This window comes from Carcharodon carcharias, chromosome 2 (assembly GCF_017639515.1).
Source record: "Carcharodon carcharias isolate sCarCar2 chromosome 2, sCarCar2.pri, whole genome shotgun sequence".
Lineage (NCBI taxonomy): Eukaryota > Metazoa > Chordata > Chondrichthyes > Lamniformes > Lamnidae > Carcharodon > Carcharodon carcharias.
In genome coordinates this window covers 134075702-134093457 of record NC_054468.1, presented here as the reverse complement: position 1 = coordinate 134093457, position 17756 = coordinate 134075702, and the positions used below count along the sequence as shown (strand labels likewise).

At 39.5% G+C, this 17756-nt stretch overlaps 1 protein-coding gene across 5 annotated transcripts in view; it reads left to right on the top strand.

The window, feature by feature from the left end:
- The window catches only part of LOC121290818 (son of sevenless homolog 1), a 288768-nt gene that overhangs the window by 201400 nt on the left and 69612 nt on the right, over nucleotides 1-17756 (top strand). For all 5 annotated transcript variants that reach the window (XM_041211819.1, XM_041211791.1, XM_041211781.1 and 2 more), the window contains 2 exons: nucleotides 14938-15048; nucleotides 15149-15247. In XM_041211819.1, coding sequence (XP_041067753.1) covers nucleotides 14938-15048; nucleotides 15149-15247 — 210 coding nt within the window. The remainder of the gene's footprint in view (nucleotides 1-14937; nucleotides 15049-15148; nucleotides 15248-17756) is intronic.

Here is a 17756-nt window from a genome sequence, read left to right as displayed (position 1 = left end):
GATTCCAGTAATTCCACAGTAATAGCTAGCTAGCTTTTTCTCCTCATATCTCTATAACCTGCTCTTTCTCTGAAAATCCCTGTCAAGAGGCAAAGGGGAAAATCACTGTTAGAGACATTGAAAGGCAAGTGCTCAACCAGTGAACTAAATACTGAAAGAGCTGGAAGGCCACCTCATGCCACCAACAAAGAACTGGAAGAAATTTGGAAGACTTGATCAAAATCAGCCCATCAAATCCTGTACTCAGATTGGTGCTATTGAACTGTTTTATCCCACCCTTAAAATCTATGCTGTGTGGATATAAGACAGGGGATAGAGTTTAAGTTATGCTGTTAGAAGTTAGCAGTTCATAATTCTTTCTTTTGCCAATGGTTAATGATAGTTTGTTCCATAAACAGTTATTTACTTAAGTTTACAAACCTGGTACTCTTATTCTGTTAATCTAAATTAAACAGTTGGATAGAATTGCGGCAATCTGGTGGTTTGGTCAAACTTTTCACGTTTGTCGTAGCTCGGGGAACAGTGGGGCTTGACATTACAGCGCACTATCCCCAGTAAGTCATGATAGTGCTGTATTTTCTGAAGCCTCTTTAAACTTTCCTATTACTGCCTCTGATTTACTGTTCAGCTTCCAACAGTGGGCGTTGAGATGCCTGGTCTTAGGACAGTAAAAGCATACTAGTTTATTTGAATTCCTTTTATCCTCTACATAATTTTTATCGACTGGAACAGCTTCTGCCTTCTCCCTAAAGCTAGACTCTTTTCTATTCCTCCAGCTTCCCTGTGGGTTTACAAATGGAGATCTACTGTCCTACAGCTGTCTTTGTGATATATCATACCCAACTGCCAGAACCGCTACTTCCTGTACCATAAAGAACCTTGCGGTCTTCCAAGTGTGACCTAATCATTATTGGGATGCTGTTTCAAAATTCTTCCAGTATCATTAGCTCCTTCACATTCTCAAAATTTTGTTCCAACTTCCAGTGATCAAAACCACCAGTCCCACAACATTTCTTTCTCCCTAGCAAATTCTACGAATGTTTTATTTGGTCTTTTCTTTAAAGTCTGACATTTGAACGACTCATTTTTATGGCCAGCTTTGCACTATCTTCGTTTAATACATCTTCCCATTCTGGTAAAACCTGAGCCTGTGTGCCACAGCATATGTCGTTTGAAAGACCAGGTTGGGCGTAGATCGGTGTACAAGTTGAACAGGGTTGAGGTTAAGGGAGACCCCTGGGATAGCCCATTTGTCTGTTTCCTCCAGGCTCTGGTCACCCATATGCACCCTGAACTACCTGTCCCAGAGTGGCAGTTCAATGGTTCCAGTAACCCAGGGAGGGAGAACTCTTGATATTTTGATGAATAAACCAATGTGCTAGACTGCATCATATACTGCAGTGAGGGAAAATTGCCCCTGTTTTGAAATGAAAGTGGTTAATGCAAAGACCTAATCACATACTACTTCCTTGTCAAAATCCTGCTTGCTCCACATTCAGGATGTTCTCCATTTCTATCTTAACCGCTGTAGGATTAGGCACTTTACTACCTTGAAGTATACTGAAAGTAGGGATACTGGCCAGTAGCTTGAAGGTAATTTTGGGACTTTGCCTGGTTTTGGGAGGCCGATGGGAGATATGCGCCAGGATTTTGGCAGTCTGGACTCTCGTTTTAAAAAAAGAATTGGGCCAACCAGGAGTGGGCCCATGGGCCAAGGTGTTTTAGGAACTCGAGAATGTTGTCATAGCAGCAGCAGCGTCCAGCTTGATGGTTTGTAGTACTTTGCCGAACTCCATGGTGGTAAAGGGTTCGAATCTGGAATTGTGCTGTCTGTGGAAGGATCTCCACTCGCTTTGGATTTGCTTCTTCACTCTTCTTTCCAGTGATGCTTTTCCCTTGTGTAGGAGATGGCTCACTACTTGATTGGCATTTACAGATTGGTGGCTTGGTGTTCATGGTTGCTGGGCTGCTCCAAGGTGGCGTAGGACTCTCCCACTTGACTTGAGCAGGTGAAGTCCAGGCTCTTTGTTGTCTCTTACCATCTGGCCTGGCGAGCACAGTCCAGGGATTCAGTCGGATGGTCTGCCATGTATGGGTCACCGGGGGACTCTTACTGTTGGAACAGAAAGGCAGACTCCTCTTCCAGGCAAGGTATGTACATAGGGCAGTTGGAACGGTTCTGATGGCAGCTTTAGAGATGGCTCTGCATGTTAATGGCACAGCTGATGGTAAATGCTGAGTTGTTCAAATCTCGAAGGGAAACTTGAAACAACTGCCACAACTTGTTTTGCAATTTGTATAAATCTCGAGATACGTGCCCTGAATTCAGTAATAATAAGACCACCAAGTCTTGTAGATTTTTACAAAATTAGATTGAACATTTATATTTAAAAAAAAAATGACTTTAAATACGTACATAGATCTACAAATTACTACTATGCTAATTTCTAAGTCCCCTACTTAATTTGGCTCCTAGTTATATTTTTAAAAGATCCTGGCAAAGTAAATTATACCCTGATCAGTTGAATTCAAAGTGAGTACTCTTAACTTCAGTGCCTGAAGGCAGCAGTTTGAGGCCTAGATGCTGAAGGTTTTTCACTCTTGTTGAATCTTACACTGCCTTCCCTTACACACAACCTTCACTCCTTGATACATATTTTCCTCTGTGAATGCAAATTCCCATTGTTTCACTTTGTCTTTGGATTTACCTTTGTGATAATAAAAACCTCTCATAGCACTAAATTTTACCAGTAATCTTTGGGAAAAGTAAACACACTGTTTCTAAACTTCACCTGGCTAAGTGACACATTTCACCCCTCCTTTGCAAACAATCTGGTCTGGTTTATTTTAAATGCAAATGTCCTTTTACACCTTACATTCTAAAATTCCCCCATGCTTACATCAAAGCTTTCAGACCAGCTGCCTTTAATCTAATTTTCTCTCTCTCTCTCACACACACACACACTCACTCACTCACTCACTCACTCACTCACTCTCTCTCTCACACACACTTTTACAATAAATTCCAATAAAATTGAGAATTATATCTTCCTGACACCCCCCTCCTTATTAAAACTGAACCGTCGTAATTTAAAAAGATGCCTTCCTTTTTATTAACCCACTGTATACTCCTATACTTACCTATATACTTAAACTATTACATTACAAAGTGTATGCATTAACATAATATATATCCTTCACATCAACAGAAATCAAACCAGTTCAGAGTCCAGGTTTTTAAATGTCCAGTTTTCCCTTTAAGCTTCAAACTCTTGATAAAGCATCTGCAATTAGATTTACTTGTCCAGGGACATGTATAAATTGTAGATTTAAATGGTTCATACCAAATGGCATGACTTTAAACTGATGTAGTCCATTTGGCATCACAAAAACCGATATCGTCTTTTCTCTCCGAAAATGGTACTTTTAGCAAGTCAGTCTTTGTGATAAATTTTAATTGCCCGACTTTCTCAACACAATCTTCCAACTGTGGTATAAGGTGTGAATTTGCTTTTGTCACCGCGTTCACCTTTCGATAGTCCAACACACAGTCTTTGTATTCCACTGGGTTTCGGTGCCAGTACAATAGGTGAACTCCAGTACCTGCAACTAGACTCAAATGATATCATTTTGAAGCATGAAAGTGATTTTTTCCCTGTACTTGTAATAACTTTGCCGGATTTAATCTATAAGGATGTTGCCTTGGCGAAGATGAAACTTCCACAAATTAATCATGTATAGCTAAATTTGTCCTCCCCAGATTATTTCCACAAATATCTTTGTGTGACTGCAATAGCTTTGCTAAATCACTTTTACACTTGTCTATAAGGTAATTCAGTATTACATTTAAATTTTTAAGTACCTTGTCATTATCCAATTTGACTGGAGGAAAATCAGTTTCAGAATCCTGCATTTCTACTTCTTTCTCATTGTCTACCACTGCTAACACCTCCTTTTGGTCCTCTCCCCTGACAAAGTACTTTTTAAGCATATTTACATGACGCACCCTCTGCTTTTTTTCTATCTGGAGTATTTATTAAATAATTTAGTTCACTCCATTTCTTATGAATCCTGTAAGGCCCACTGCACCTTGCCTTTAATGAGTCACCCAGTACTGGTAACAGAACTAGCACTTTCTCTCCAGCAACAAAATTCTGAGCTGTAGCTTTCCTATCTGCTTTCACTTTCATCATTTGCTGTGGTATCTTTAAATGTTCCCTAACTCTCATGCTCTGTCCAATCACCCTGAAGTTTGATATTTAATCCAGAAGAGCAATTTCTCAATTTTGACCCACCAATTTCTCATAAATCAATTTCAGTGGGCCCCTTACCTCATGACCCTAGACTAGTTCGAAATGACTAAAATCAGTCATTGCATTAGGACTGTCTCTAATAGCAAATAATAGGAATGGAATTCCTCCATCTCAATCCTGTGGGTAAGCCTGGCTGTACGCTCTCATCATAGTTTTTAGAGTTTGATGCCATCTTTCCAAAGCCCCCTGTGACTCAGGTTGATAAGCTGATGACTTAAATTGTTTTATTCCCAAACTGTTCATTACTTTCTTAAAGAGATGTGACATACAATCTGACCAGGGTTCAAATTTTACTTCCTTAGGTAAAACATATCTTGTAAAAAAAAACATTCAGTTAACTCCTCCAAAATTCTCTTTGTTGTGATGTATCTCAAAGGTATTGCTTAGGAAACCTGGTAGACATATCCATTATTGTCAGCAAGTACTGATTTTCACTTTTAGTCTTAGGGAGGGGTCCTACACAATCAATCGTGATCCTGGTGAAAGGTTTTTCAAATGCTGGAATTGGAATTAAAAGTGCTGGCTTAATCACTGCTTGTGGTTTCCCTATCACTTGACATGTATGACATGTTCTACAGAATTTGACTACCTCCCTATGCAATCCAGGCCAATAAAAATGTTTTTGTATATCCACCCTGTGTTTTTCTAATTCCTAAATGGTCCCCCGTTGCAATTTCATGAGCTATCCTCAAAATCTCATTCCTATATCTAAGTGGTATTATAATCTGATGTACCTCCCTCCAGCTTTCATTTGCTGCAACATGATAAGGCCTCCATTTTCTCATTAAAACATTATCTATCCTTAAGGTAATAACATTCTGGAATACATTTTGCCTCTATTTCTGAGTAAGTTGTTTGATATAATTGTTGTGTTTGCAAATCCTTTTTCTGTAACTCCACCAACTGCCTTGAGTTAAACCCTTCAGCTGAATTGTTTTCTGGTATCACTTCCTGCACATTGTTATCAAACTCAGTGTCAGCTAATTGGATTTCCACACCTTCTCCCTGTCTTTGAATTTTCTGGTTGTCTTGTTTCAACCAATGAGCCTGTGACCTCTTTATCTCACAATCGGGAAACAATCCAGGATGCTCTCTCTCCAACACTTCCGTTGAAGACACCTGCACAAGTTGCCCAGCTACCATAGGCATCACCCACATTTGTGATCCAGCTATATCATTACCCAGAATAAATTGAACCCCTGCAATGGGCAATTTTTCCACTACTCCGACAATCACTTAGCCTGTTTTCCTGTAGTCTTTAAATTTACCTTCCACAAGGGAATAGGTTTAGCATCTCCATGAGCCCCACTTATTATCATCTGTTCCTGCAATACTCCCCCTGAACAATAAATATCTCAATCCCACAAGATTAAGGATTCACTAGCCCTGTGTCTATTAAAATTTTAACATCTTTACCTGCTCCACCCTGTACACATGGAAAGATTTTCCCTTGACACACACAATCTTTAAACACTTCTGCAATCTGTTCATCAGAATTCCCTTGGTTAATTTGTGAACACATTCCCACTTCTTTAACTATCACTGATTCTTCTTGTTTTACCTCTACACAGTACTCAGTACTCTTACTTCCAGAACTTTTTTGCACCCCTATAATTCCAACAGATTTTCCCTGCAATTTCCAGCACTTTGACTTTGTGTGTCCAACTTTATTACAATTAAAACACCTCAATTTTAGAATGTCACTTCTACCCTCAGCACCTTTCTTATTCTGAGAAAGACCTTGTTTCAGATTTCCACCTACTCCTTCTCTTCCCTGACTACCCACCTTCCATCCTTTTCCGATTTGAAATTGTGATGGAAGAAAGGCTTGCTCCTATGAACTAACTCAATCATCAACTGTCTCTGCTGCTTGTCTTACTGTTTGAACCCTCTGTTCCTCCACATGAGTTCTCACTACCAAAAGATTTGAATCTTTAAATTCTTCCAAAAGGATTACTTCTGTAAGAGCTGCATATGTTGTCTCTATCTTTAACGCCCATATCCACTGGTCAAAATTACTTTGTTTTACTCTTTCAGGCTCAATATAAGTTTGCCCAGGCTGTTTTCCCATATTCCTAAATTTCTGCCTGTATGCCTCAGGAACCAACTCATATGCACTCCAAATGGCCTTTTTTTAACCAAATAATTCACTGACATTTCTTCTGACAGTGAAGCATAAACCCCATGTGTTCTACCCACCAACCTGAATTGTAACAACAATATCCAGTTTTCCTGTGGCCATTTCATCTGTCCAGCTATCTTCTCAAATGAAATAAAGAATGCTTCAACACCTCTTTCCTCAAATTTTAGAAAAGCTTGTACAAATTTAAACATCTCCCCATTGGGTTTTAAGTTAAAGGTTTTTACATCATCAGAAGTTTCCTTAGAATCCGATGCCTTTTTTAAACTTGCAGCCTTTTGAGCTGGTATTCTGTCTCTTTCCTTAATTCTCTCTTCAATCGCTAACTTCTCCCTCTGGGAGATCAAGTTTTCACATTTCCATTTCTTTTTGAAATAATCTCTCTTCCTTTTCTTTTTCTGTTGCCTCTAGTTCCAAGTTTATAATTTCCAATTCTTTTTTCTTTGCCTACAATTCAAGTTTTCTCAGTTCCTTTACTTGTTCAATTTCAAGCCTCTTCATTTGTCACTACCTCCAGCTGTGATTCACTGGTGTCAGATATCACTTCCAACTTTAAAAGCTGTGCTATACCTTCAATTACATCTGCTTTCTTAGCCCTTGCAGGTAACCCCAATTGTAATTTATCTGCCAGTCCCATTAACTCAACTTTGGCTGGTTTACAAAAGGTAACTAAAATTATAACTTCGACTTCCACTCAAGTTTTAGCAACTGCCAAAGCCATATTGCAGTCTCATCACTTCAAAAAAGCCTCACACCAACTACTGAACTCAAAGTGCCTCTCTTACTGATAACCTTGAGATTCAACAACTCCAAACCACTCAAGGAATTTCAAATATATCCCGCAAAGAACCCCCAGCTATGTTATGGCTTGAAACAACTGCCACAACTTGTTTTGCAATTTATATAAGTCTCAAGATGTATTCCCTGAATTCAGTAATAATAAGACCACCCAGTCTTTACAAAACTAGATTAAACATTTATTAATAGAAGCAATGACTTTAAATACATACATAGATCTACAAATTACTACTATGATAACTTCTAAATCCCTTACTTAATCTGATTCCCAGTTAGATTTTCGTTAAGGCAACAGTAAGAAACTTACTTTTAAAAGACCCTGGCAAAGTAAACAAAACACTAAACAGTTGAATTCAAAACGAGTTCTCTTAACTTCAGTCCCTGAAGGCAGCAGTTTGAAGCCTAGATGCTGAGGGCTTTTCACATTTGTTGAATCTTAGACTGCCTTCCCTTACACACAACTTTCGCTCCTTTATACATATTTTCCCTTTTGAAGGCAAATTCCCATTGTTTCACTATGTCTTTGGACTTTATCTTCCCAATAATAAAAACCTCTCATAGCACTAAGTTTTACCAGTAATCTTTGGGAAAAATAAACACACTGTTTCTAAACTTCACCTGGCTAGGTGACACATTTCACCCCTCCTTTGAAAACAATCTGGTCTGGTTTATTTTAAATGCAAATGTCCCTTCACACCTTACATTCTAAACTTCTGCCATTTTTACCGTTTTTACATAAAATACCAGCTGCCTTTAATCCAAGCAAGTTTCTCTCACACACACACTCTTCCCACTATTACTCTACAATAAATTCCAATAACATCAAGAATTATTATATCTCTGACACTGCAGAAGCGACTTTATGCCAGTTTTACGCGGATATTTCGAGCTAGTATTGGTTTTATTTTATTCATTCATGGGCTGTGGGTGCCGCTGGCTAGGCCAGCATTTATTGTCCATCCCAAATTGCTCTTGAGAAGGTGGCGGTGAACTTCATTTTTGAACAGCTGTAGTCCATATGGTTTAGGTACATCCACAGTGCTGTTTTGGAGGGAGTTCCAGGATCTTGACCCAGCGAGGGTGAAGGAACGGCGATATATTCCCAAGTCAGAATGTTGAGTGGCTTGGAAGGGAACTTCTAGGTGGTGGTGTTCCCTTGTGTCTGCTGCCCTTGTTCTCCTAGATGGTAGTGGTCGTGGGGTTGGATGGTGCTGTCTAAGGAGCCTTGGTGAGTTCCTGCAGTGCATGTTGCAGATGGTACACACTGCTGCCACTGAGCATCATTGGTGGAGGGAGTGAATGTTTGTGGATGGGGTGCCAATCAAGCAGGCTGCTTTGTCCTGGATGGTGTCCAGCTTCTTGACTGTTGTTGGAGCTGCACTGTCTAGGTAAGTGGAGAGTATTCCATCACACTCCTGTGCCTTGTAGACGGTGGACAGGCTTTGGGGAGTCAGGTGAATTACTTGCCGCAGGATTCTGAGTGTCTGCCCTGCTCTTGTAGCCACGGTATTTATATGGCTAGTTTAGTTCAGTTTCTGGTCAATGGTAACCTCTAGGATGTTGATAGTGGGGGATTCAGCGATGGTAATGTCATTGCATGTCAAGGGGTGATGGTTAGATTCTCTCCTGTTGGAGATGGTCATTGCCTGGCACTTGTGTGATGCAAATGTTACTTGCCGCTTGTCAGCCCAAGCCTGGATATTGTGCTGCACTTGGACATGGGCTGTTTCAGTACCTGAGGAGTCGTGAATGGTGCTGAACATTGTGCGATCATCAGACAACATCCTCACTTCTGACCTTATGATGGAGGGAAGGTCATTGATGAAGCAGCTGAAAGTAGTTGGGCCTAGGACACTACCCTGAGGAACTACTGCAGTGATATCCTGGAACTAAGATGATTGATCTCCAACCACTATGACTATCTTCCTTTGTGCTAGTAATAACTCCAACCGGCGGAGAGTTTCCCCCCTCATTCCCATTGACTCCAGTTTTGCTAAGTCTTATTGATGCCACACTCCGTCAAATGCTGCCTTGCTGTCAAGGGCAGTCACTCTCTCCTCACCTTTGGAGTTTAGCTCTTTTGTCCAATTTTGAATCAAGGCTGCATTGAGGTCAGGAGCTGATCGATCCTGGAGGAACCCAAACTGAGCAGTGGGCAGGTTTTTGCTAAGCAAGTGCTGCTTGATAGAACTGTTGATGATCCCTTCTGTCGCTTTACTGATGATTGAAGTAGACTGATATGGTGGTAATTGCCCTGGTTGGATTTGTCCTATAACATTTTGTTCCAGTATCTTGCTGTATTCCCACCCACCCCAATTGGCTTTTCGCTAGTGCCAGTCAGTAGTTAAAGTCCAATGTGGATCAGAGTGGATTGTTGTGTACTGAACTGACCAACACAAATTAAGAAAGTTGTTTCGCGTTTCCACTTAGTAAAGTGGAGAGATCCAGGCTGTTTGGGATCATGGATGAGAGCAAGATTGTGCTCTGAGGTCCAGTTTGCAAGCTTTTCACTATCTGCATTAAGCTCTTGGTAGCCACAGTCTGTGTGGTGATTAAACAATGATATTGCAAATCTCTCTGACACCTCAAGACATGGCACCTAAAACTGAGCACCAGGAAAACTGTATCTAAAACAGTCCACATTCACAGTGCCAGTGCTAGCTGGAAAATGAACATCACCCTGGATGGCCAGAAACTGAAGCACAATCCTCATCCTGTTTATCTTGTGTCTCTCTTGACAGAAAAACCCTCACATACATACAGCACCTCATCGGGACTGTAGAAAAAATTAAAACATGCAACAACCTCCTCAGTAAACTTCTCTATAACTCATGGGGGCCATAGACCAAGACCCTAAGGACTTATGCTATTGCCATCACGTACTCAGCTGCAAAATACTGTGCCCCAGTATGGTACCAATCTGCCCATACCAAACTTATCGATCTGAAACTGAACTCAACAATGCATATTATTGCAGTTACTCTTCAACCAACTCAGCTCCCCTGGCTCCCAGTCCTGAGCAACATCGCCCCCAGCCCTCCCTTTCCCCACATCAGGAGGGTAAGTGCAACAAGCAAGCTACTGGAGAAAAAAAGCAAAAAACTGCGGATGCTGGAAATCTAAAACAAAAACAAAAATACCTGGCAAAACTCAGCAGTCTGGCAGCATCTGCGGATAGGAGCACAGTTAACTTTTCGAGTCCGAATGACCCTTCAAAAGAAATAAGTAAACATAGAGGAGAATTATATTTCTCCTCTCTTCTATTTTTACTTAGTCCTGTTGAAGGGTCATTCGGACTCGAAACGTTAACTGTGTTCCTCTCTGCAAATACTGCCAGACCTGCTGAGTTTTTCCAGGTATTTTTGTTTTTGTTTAAGCTACTGGAGAAGGTCTACTCCAATCCAAGTCTGCCCTTATTCAATGACCTCCTTAACCCACCAGCAGTAAGCCTTCCCTCATGCCACCCCATATGGTTAAACCCACCATGTCGAGGAGTAACAGCTATGGCAGGAGGATCGGCAGGGGAAAACATCCACCAGAAACCACTTTCTCATCATAGACCCCACTGCTTGTCCACCTGGCTTTGTTCTCCCATGTCGAGTGGGCCCTTTTAAAGTGTTTACAAACTGACGAGGCCTCTGTGCAGCCACCTAATATCAATGGGGTCACCAAGACCATCCAGGCTTCAGCTGTGGTGCACTGCAAAGAATGACTCTTATTGTCAAGGAATGTCTGCTGACTAAACTTGAAGGTGGGATTAAAGAACTTTATCTATCCACAGCCTAAGCTGTTGTTTGGCTCTGTGACTAGCATGCTGAATAAATAAATTCTGATGGCCACCCTTAAGTGCGGTTGTATTAAGCTGTGCCTAGACCTTTTGTACACAAACACCAAGTGCTACTGCATGCTGAGGTTCTACCTGTCTCTGGTGTTGCGAAGAACAGTTCTGGTCATGTTGCCGCAGACGCTCTATTCAGTAGGACTGTGGTGTGCTACCTGTCCCTCGTGGAAAACTTTGTGCAAAAAAACACTTTTAACCACTCATCCCTCAGGCAGTGATCCACACACAACGTCCTCGAAGGCCTACAAGAAAAGGAGATGGTGGATCCTATCAAATGGTTCCCTGAGCAGGCTAAAGTCATTTGACAGAATGCCTCATTGCCAGAGCATTCAAAGTAGCACTAAGATGCAACTTGGCTGATGGTGAGGAGAGTTGTCTCCCCCCCATCCCCCGCCCGTCACATCCTTCATGTGCACTTGGAGTTTCAGTATCACTGCACACTTGCCTCGAGGCATCTGTGATGGGGAGGAGATCTGCGCCCACCTCCTTCTGAAATATGCCTTTGCACAAAAGGTCTGGAAAGAGATGCATTGGTTTTGGTCATAGTTCATCTATGCAACTCTGTAACACAGGAAATGCCCGAAAAATTGTTCCCAGGGATTCGCACTGAGATGAACATCAGCAACTGCTAGAGAGCCATCAACTTGGTGAAAGATGCTCTTTAGTTAGCCCAAAACTTGTTGGTCTTCCAATGCAAAGAGCTGTCCACAACTGAGTCTTGCAGACTGGCACATTCCAAGTTCTAGGACTACATGCTGAGGGACGCATTAATGTTTGGAGTAGCTGGTGTAAAGATTTAGTGGGGAAAGGCCACAGTCTAAGGCCCTCCTGTCAGAGTTTGTACAGGAGCTGAAACCCACATTAAACCCCTAGGGCTGTATGTACCAGAGAATGTTTGATGTGATTTTATGTCTATATTGCAAATGTGACCTGTAATTGGAAGTATAGGGATATGCATCATGTATTGAAAGAAATTGAACTGTATTATACTTCCTTTATTGTCAAATTTGAACTATTATGTAATGCACTTTTACAAATTTTATGAATAAAGTATATTGGAAAAAAAATGTCCGGTGGTATAGTATTGCATAGTATACTCCTTTTATTGTGCAATGAAATACCTTCTAATGCCTGAATTACCTTATCTTCCTGGGGCCCAAAACTATGTAGCAGTGATATTAGCGTAGCCTTCATCTGGGTTCTTTGTGAGCCTTGGAACTCCTGCCTCACTTCAATGTTTCATCAGAGGCATATAGCAACCTTTTCCATTAAAGCAAAGCCACAGTATTTCTATTTGTACGAACTAAAACGATCATGTTAATTTAAGGGCAGCATCAACTGGTTTCATGACTTCCCCTTTAAGGATGATATGAATCCCAAGATCTTGGATACATTAAGGTGTGGGCACGGAACCCAAGACAGACTCAGTCTGAAATTCAGCAAGAGGCATCTCAAGCCATGTTGCATCTTGTTGCAAGTATTATGATATGGCAGATGGCAGGTGGCATGCGTCAGGCAGACCAAATCCACAAGGGAAACTTGGCCACCCTACCACATCGGTTTTGCAATTTTTATTTATTACGACAAGACTTGGGCACTGAATTCCACTAACACCTTTAGTGATTTTAAAAATTAAAACATTTATTCACAAAAGGAAAAAAAAACAATAAGCGCACACAAGATTACAGTTATACAGTTTCCAGAATTCTTAATTAAGTAGTTTCCCAACTATACACACCCATTAAAGCAACAGTCCAAAATAGATTTGAAATTATAAAATCAATGCAGCAAGGTTACCACACACATCCACTTGCAGTGGAATTCCAAATGCATGTGACTAAGACTTCTGGGATAGCACTTCTTCCTGCAGAGTGACTAGGGCTGCTTCCAAATCTGAATTCAGAACCAACTGTGATCCAAAATGGTTGATGTCAATCTCTTTTCCTGGTTTTTCATGAAGTTCTGGAACATCATGCTTCACAGACTTGCATATTCACTCTTCAAATGCATGAATATCATGCTCTTTGATTGTTGTCTTGGAATGTCACACTATTCGTTGCTTTTGTTTATATCTGCAGAGGGAGCAAGATACAGCCACAAATCGTTGATCATTTAAACCTAATCATGTACTAGTTGAACCACGCATCGCTAAACTTAATTCAAAAGAATCTGTCATATTCTTCCTATTTCCAGATGGTCACACACAGCTAGTTCTCATTGTGACAATGCATTTGCCAAGGAAAAATACAGACAAAAATGGCCTTTATTCAAGATACCATCTTCCCACTACTACACAATATATGAACAATGCCAAACCTGCAAGACATCAGTTTGATTTTGTTGGCAATGGAATTGCACCTACTGTGCTGTAATTCTGCAGGCTTTTTGGTATTTTGATGCAATTAAAGACCATTATTGTACAAGTTGCAGTCTGGGCATGTTGCTGATGTCAACTATTTTAGATCACGGTTTGTTCTTTATTAGCCGTAGAATCACTTATTTGTGCCATGCTATTCATTTTTGCTCTTAAAGCATTTCTGCCTTGGTACTAACTGATTTGGCTCTATTACTTCCCATTTAGTGTTAAAACAGTATTACTTGCAAAAATATGCAGCATGGCTTGAGGTGCCTCCTGCTGAATTTCAGACTGAGTCTGTCTGGGGTTCCATGCCCACACCTTAATATATCCAAGATCTCGGGATTCATATCACCTTTAAAGAGGAAGTCATGAAACCAGTTGATGCTGTCCTTAAATTAACATGGCCATTTTAGTTCATACAAATAGAATTGCTGTGCCTTTGCTTTAATGGAAAAGGCTGCTAATATAGGGTGTTTTCTTTTGTCGACCTCAAAAGTCTATAAAATACCTTCTTGCTGTACCGCTTGTATTCCATTACAACTCTTGCACATGTACTTGTACTTGAACCCGGTTTACTGTTGCAAAGCCACAGCTGAATCTCTTACAGCACTTGAAATTTATAGTGCTTGTTCTGAGCGATGTTTTCCTCCGACATGATTTGTTCAGAACCCTATTCCCTGTGCCCTACTTCACAATAATTCTGCTCATCTATTAACCTTATCCTTACTGATCTCCTGTGTGTTATAATTCTCAACATTGTTTATAAATTCCTCCATTGTTTTGTTTTTCCAATTTCTGCAACCTTCTCTGTCCTTTATTTCAGTTTATACCTCTTCTTCAGAATCTGGTAAACTGTCCATCCCCTCTTGTCTCTAATCTAGCATTAATGCTAGAACTTTCAGCCATCATATTACTTCACACTGGAATTTTTTTCCTATCTTCTGTCCTTTGCTATGTAGTTATCCACTTTCAAAATCCTCTTTGACCATTCCTTTGATCACTGTCCTTAACTTCTCTAATGTTCACTATCCCTTCTGAGGCATATTTTGATGTCTTATAACATTAAATTGTTTACTTAGTGCAAGTGTTTCCACCTGTAATATCACCCTTTGAAAGCAAGTGTCTGGAATATTTTGCAATTTTACTTGTATTGGAATATTGTTTTGTTTAAAAAAAAATTAAGCACTTAAAGTGGTTGATTCTATGAGGTTGTCTTTAGATTCCTGAGCTATTTTAAAAGCTTTCACTAAAATAAACTGAAGGGCAGCTACATGGGGTAATCCCCATACTTTCATAAAATACCAGTTTCTGGATTTATCATCTTAAAGCTGCCCTTCAATTTGACTGATTTCTTCTGTTTGCAAATGTTTTGTCTGACTCAAAATTAAAGAATACCCACTCTTTGCTGTATATTTTGCATGATTAGTGCATAAATTGATTTATTTCCTGATGTATTGACAGGCAGCTATATTTGACATTTTTTCAGGAGTTAGCATTTGATCCATATGAAAACTATGCACAGGACATACTACGGCCTGGCTTTCATGATCATTTTCTCAGCCTTCTATCTAAGCCAGGTGCTGCATTCTACTTACAGGTGAGCATTTCACAAATGTGAACAACATAATTCTGCCGCTTGCACAGCAATTAAAATGTAACCTAGATTTTACGAAACTGATTGATGCATTTAATTTCAGTCAATAGGTGAAGGTTTCAAAGAAGCTGTGCAGTATGTTCTTCCCAGACTGTTACTGGCACCTGTTTACCATTGCCTGCATTATTTTGAACTTCTGAAGGTATGAATAGGAATTATTGTATTGATTTAAAACACAAATCATAGCTGAATAATAAGCTACAAAATATATAAACATTAAAATACTGTTGTGACATGCAGCATCAAGTAACAAATGTGACTAAATTATTTTTCTCGCAGAGCGAGCAGGTTACAGCCACAAATCGTTGATCATTTAAACCTAATCATGTACTAGTTGAACCATGTACTGCTAAACTTAATACAAAAGAATCTGTCATATTCTTCCTATTTCCAGATGTTCACACACAGCTAGGTCTCATTGTGACAATGCATTTGCCAAGGAAAAATACAGGCAAAAATGGCCTTTATTTCAAGATACCACCTTCCCACTACTGCACAATATATGAACAATGCCAAAAAAAACATACAATAGATGGAGCGACAACATTCCACATTGCCACAGCTTGAAAAAGAAAATGATGAACCATACACTGTAATTGATGCCCTTGTTGCACATCTTAACATGAGAGATAGCAAATATGTTCAGATACATGGGCCATCTATAGTGCAGAATTTAGCATGATACAGTAGAGAAACCCCAGAACTGGTATCTACCTGAACTGAATCTTGTGGGACACCACTACTTGCATCTGACCACTGAGAAACTGCTGTTACTCCCTCGCTCCTTAATCTTCTCTGATATTCTCCTGTGTGGTACCTTGACAAAGATTTTCTGAAATTCCATGTAGATTTTCCAAATCCACAATAACCTGTCTCATCTCAAAAGAACCCTATTAGGTTTGTTGAGCATGATATTCCTTTCTAAAATCTGTGGTTACTTGTAATTATTTTTTTTCTAGATAATCTAGTAATTTCATTACTAATTCAAGATTCCAAAATTTTCTCCAATGCAGATGTTAATTTGCCTTGGTTAGCTTTGTTTTTATTAGAAAATGGAAGTTACATTGACTTCTCGTCCTGCTATGAAGCAACCTGGGACCTTTCCACTATGTTAAGGATGTTTTATAAAAACAAATTGTTGTTTATCCTATGTTTATCTAACTTCCTATCCAATCCTGGTGGCTTATCTGCCATTTTTTACTTCTGTTTTTACTAACGTGTTTGTTGAATACTTCACTTTAAATACCATTTGAGATTCTCCCTTCACTCACTTTTGGCTTTCCTAATCTCTCTCAACATTTACTTACTTGGTCATTTGTTTTTATCATTTTAATCGTACTTAAAACCATATGCATCCTTTCGTTTTTATTTGAGTTCCTTTGAGTCTAACATCTCTATTTATATTTTGTCATTATTTTTAATTACATCTATTTATTCTGCACCACTGCAGCCTCCTTTTTAAAAACATCTCATTGTTAACCAACGGTCCTGTGTGCCAATTTTTCTTTCCACTTTACCTCATTACTTCACTATTTATCTTCCTGAAATCTGCCCTCTTCCAATCAGGTCTCCTTGTATTCATGTTAAGATTTGTCTGAAATTCTACCTTCTTAGGCCATTGCCTCTAAGTGTTCACCTTCATTGAAGTCACGATTGAATCTGCTTTGTTACTGATATCAAGGTTTAGCAATTCTTTCATTTTATGCATATGAACATACAGAGGGAGTTCTGCGTATTACTTAGGAATTGTGGCTCTGGTTTTAATTTTATATTGGATTCATCAGGTGACCATGGGCAACTTCAAGGGCAACTTTAAAGTGCATCCAAAAATTTCTACTAATGTAAATATTTCTGCATTGAAGTTTCAATAATTTTAGTTAGATCTGTTTTTGGATAGACAGCGGAAATGCTGATAACCAATTGCAAAAACTGTCAGTATAGCACAAAGTAATCTTTGGTTTAGCTTCAAATTACATACCATGTTGTGCCATCATACCATGTTGTAAACGCTTATTAGGAAAGTGCAAGAATCCTTTGTGTAAAGAGTGGGTGCACATCTGAATTCCCAAAAAAAGTGGTATTTGTTTTTTAAATCCAAATTCAAATCACATTGTCATTCACCATGTTTATTTCTCAAATCTCCCTATTCAGAGATTTTGTTTGGTTTCAGAATTCAGCTTAATTGTGCTTTAAAGAATTTAATTTGTATGAGGAGAGACACGCTCCTTCTTGCTCCCACTCAATGCTGCGAGCATTAAAGCATTCAAAGTTTGCTTCAAAATTTACCTTTTATTTGAAAATTCAATTAAACTTATGTATGAAAGAAATTGTCTTTCTTTCAGTTTAATGTGCTTTCTAAAGCTCACCCAGTGGTGGACCCCTTTCAGAACAATAGATCCAAAGTCACCATTTTCCTCCCAAGCATGCTACACTTATCATGTCTCAAATTACTCCTATATGGTAACCTAAAATGTTATTTTCTGTAAGAAATTAAATTTGCACTTGAATGAATCAATACTAACTGCTTTCCACGATCCCCCTAGGCTGTCTCCATAGAGTGACCACTTGTCACTGAAATATTGTTTCTGTAAACTAGTTTTGAATATGTCTCCCATCTGTTGAGCTCAGGTTGTGTCCTTTACCATTATGGA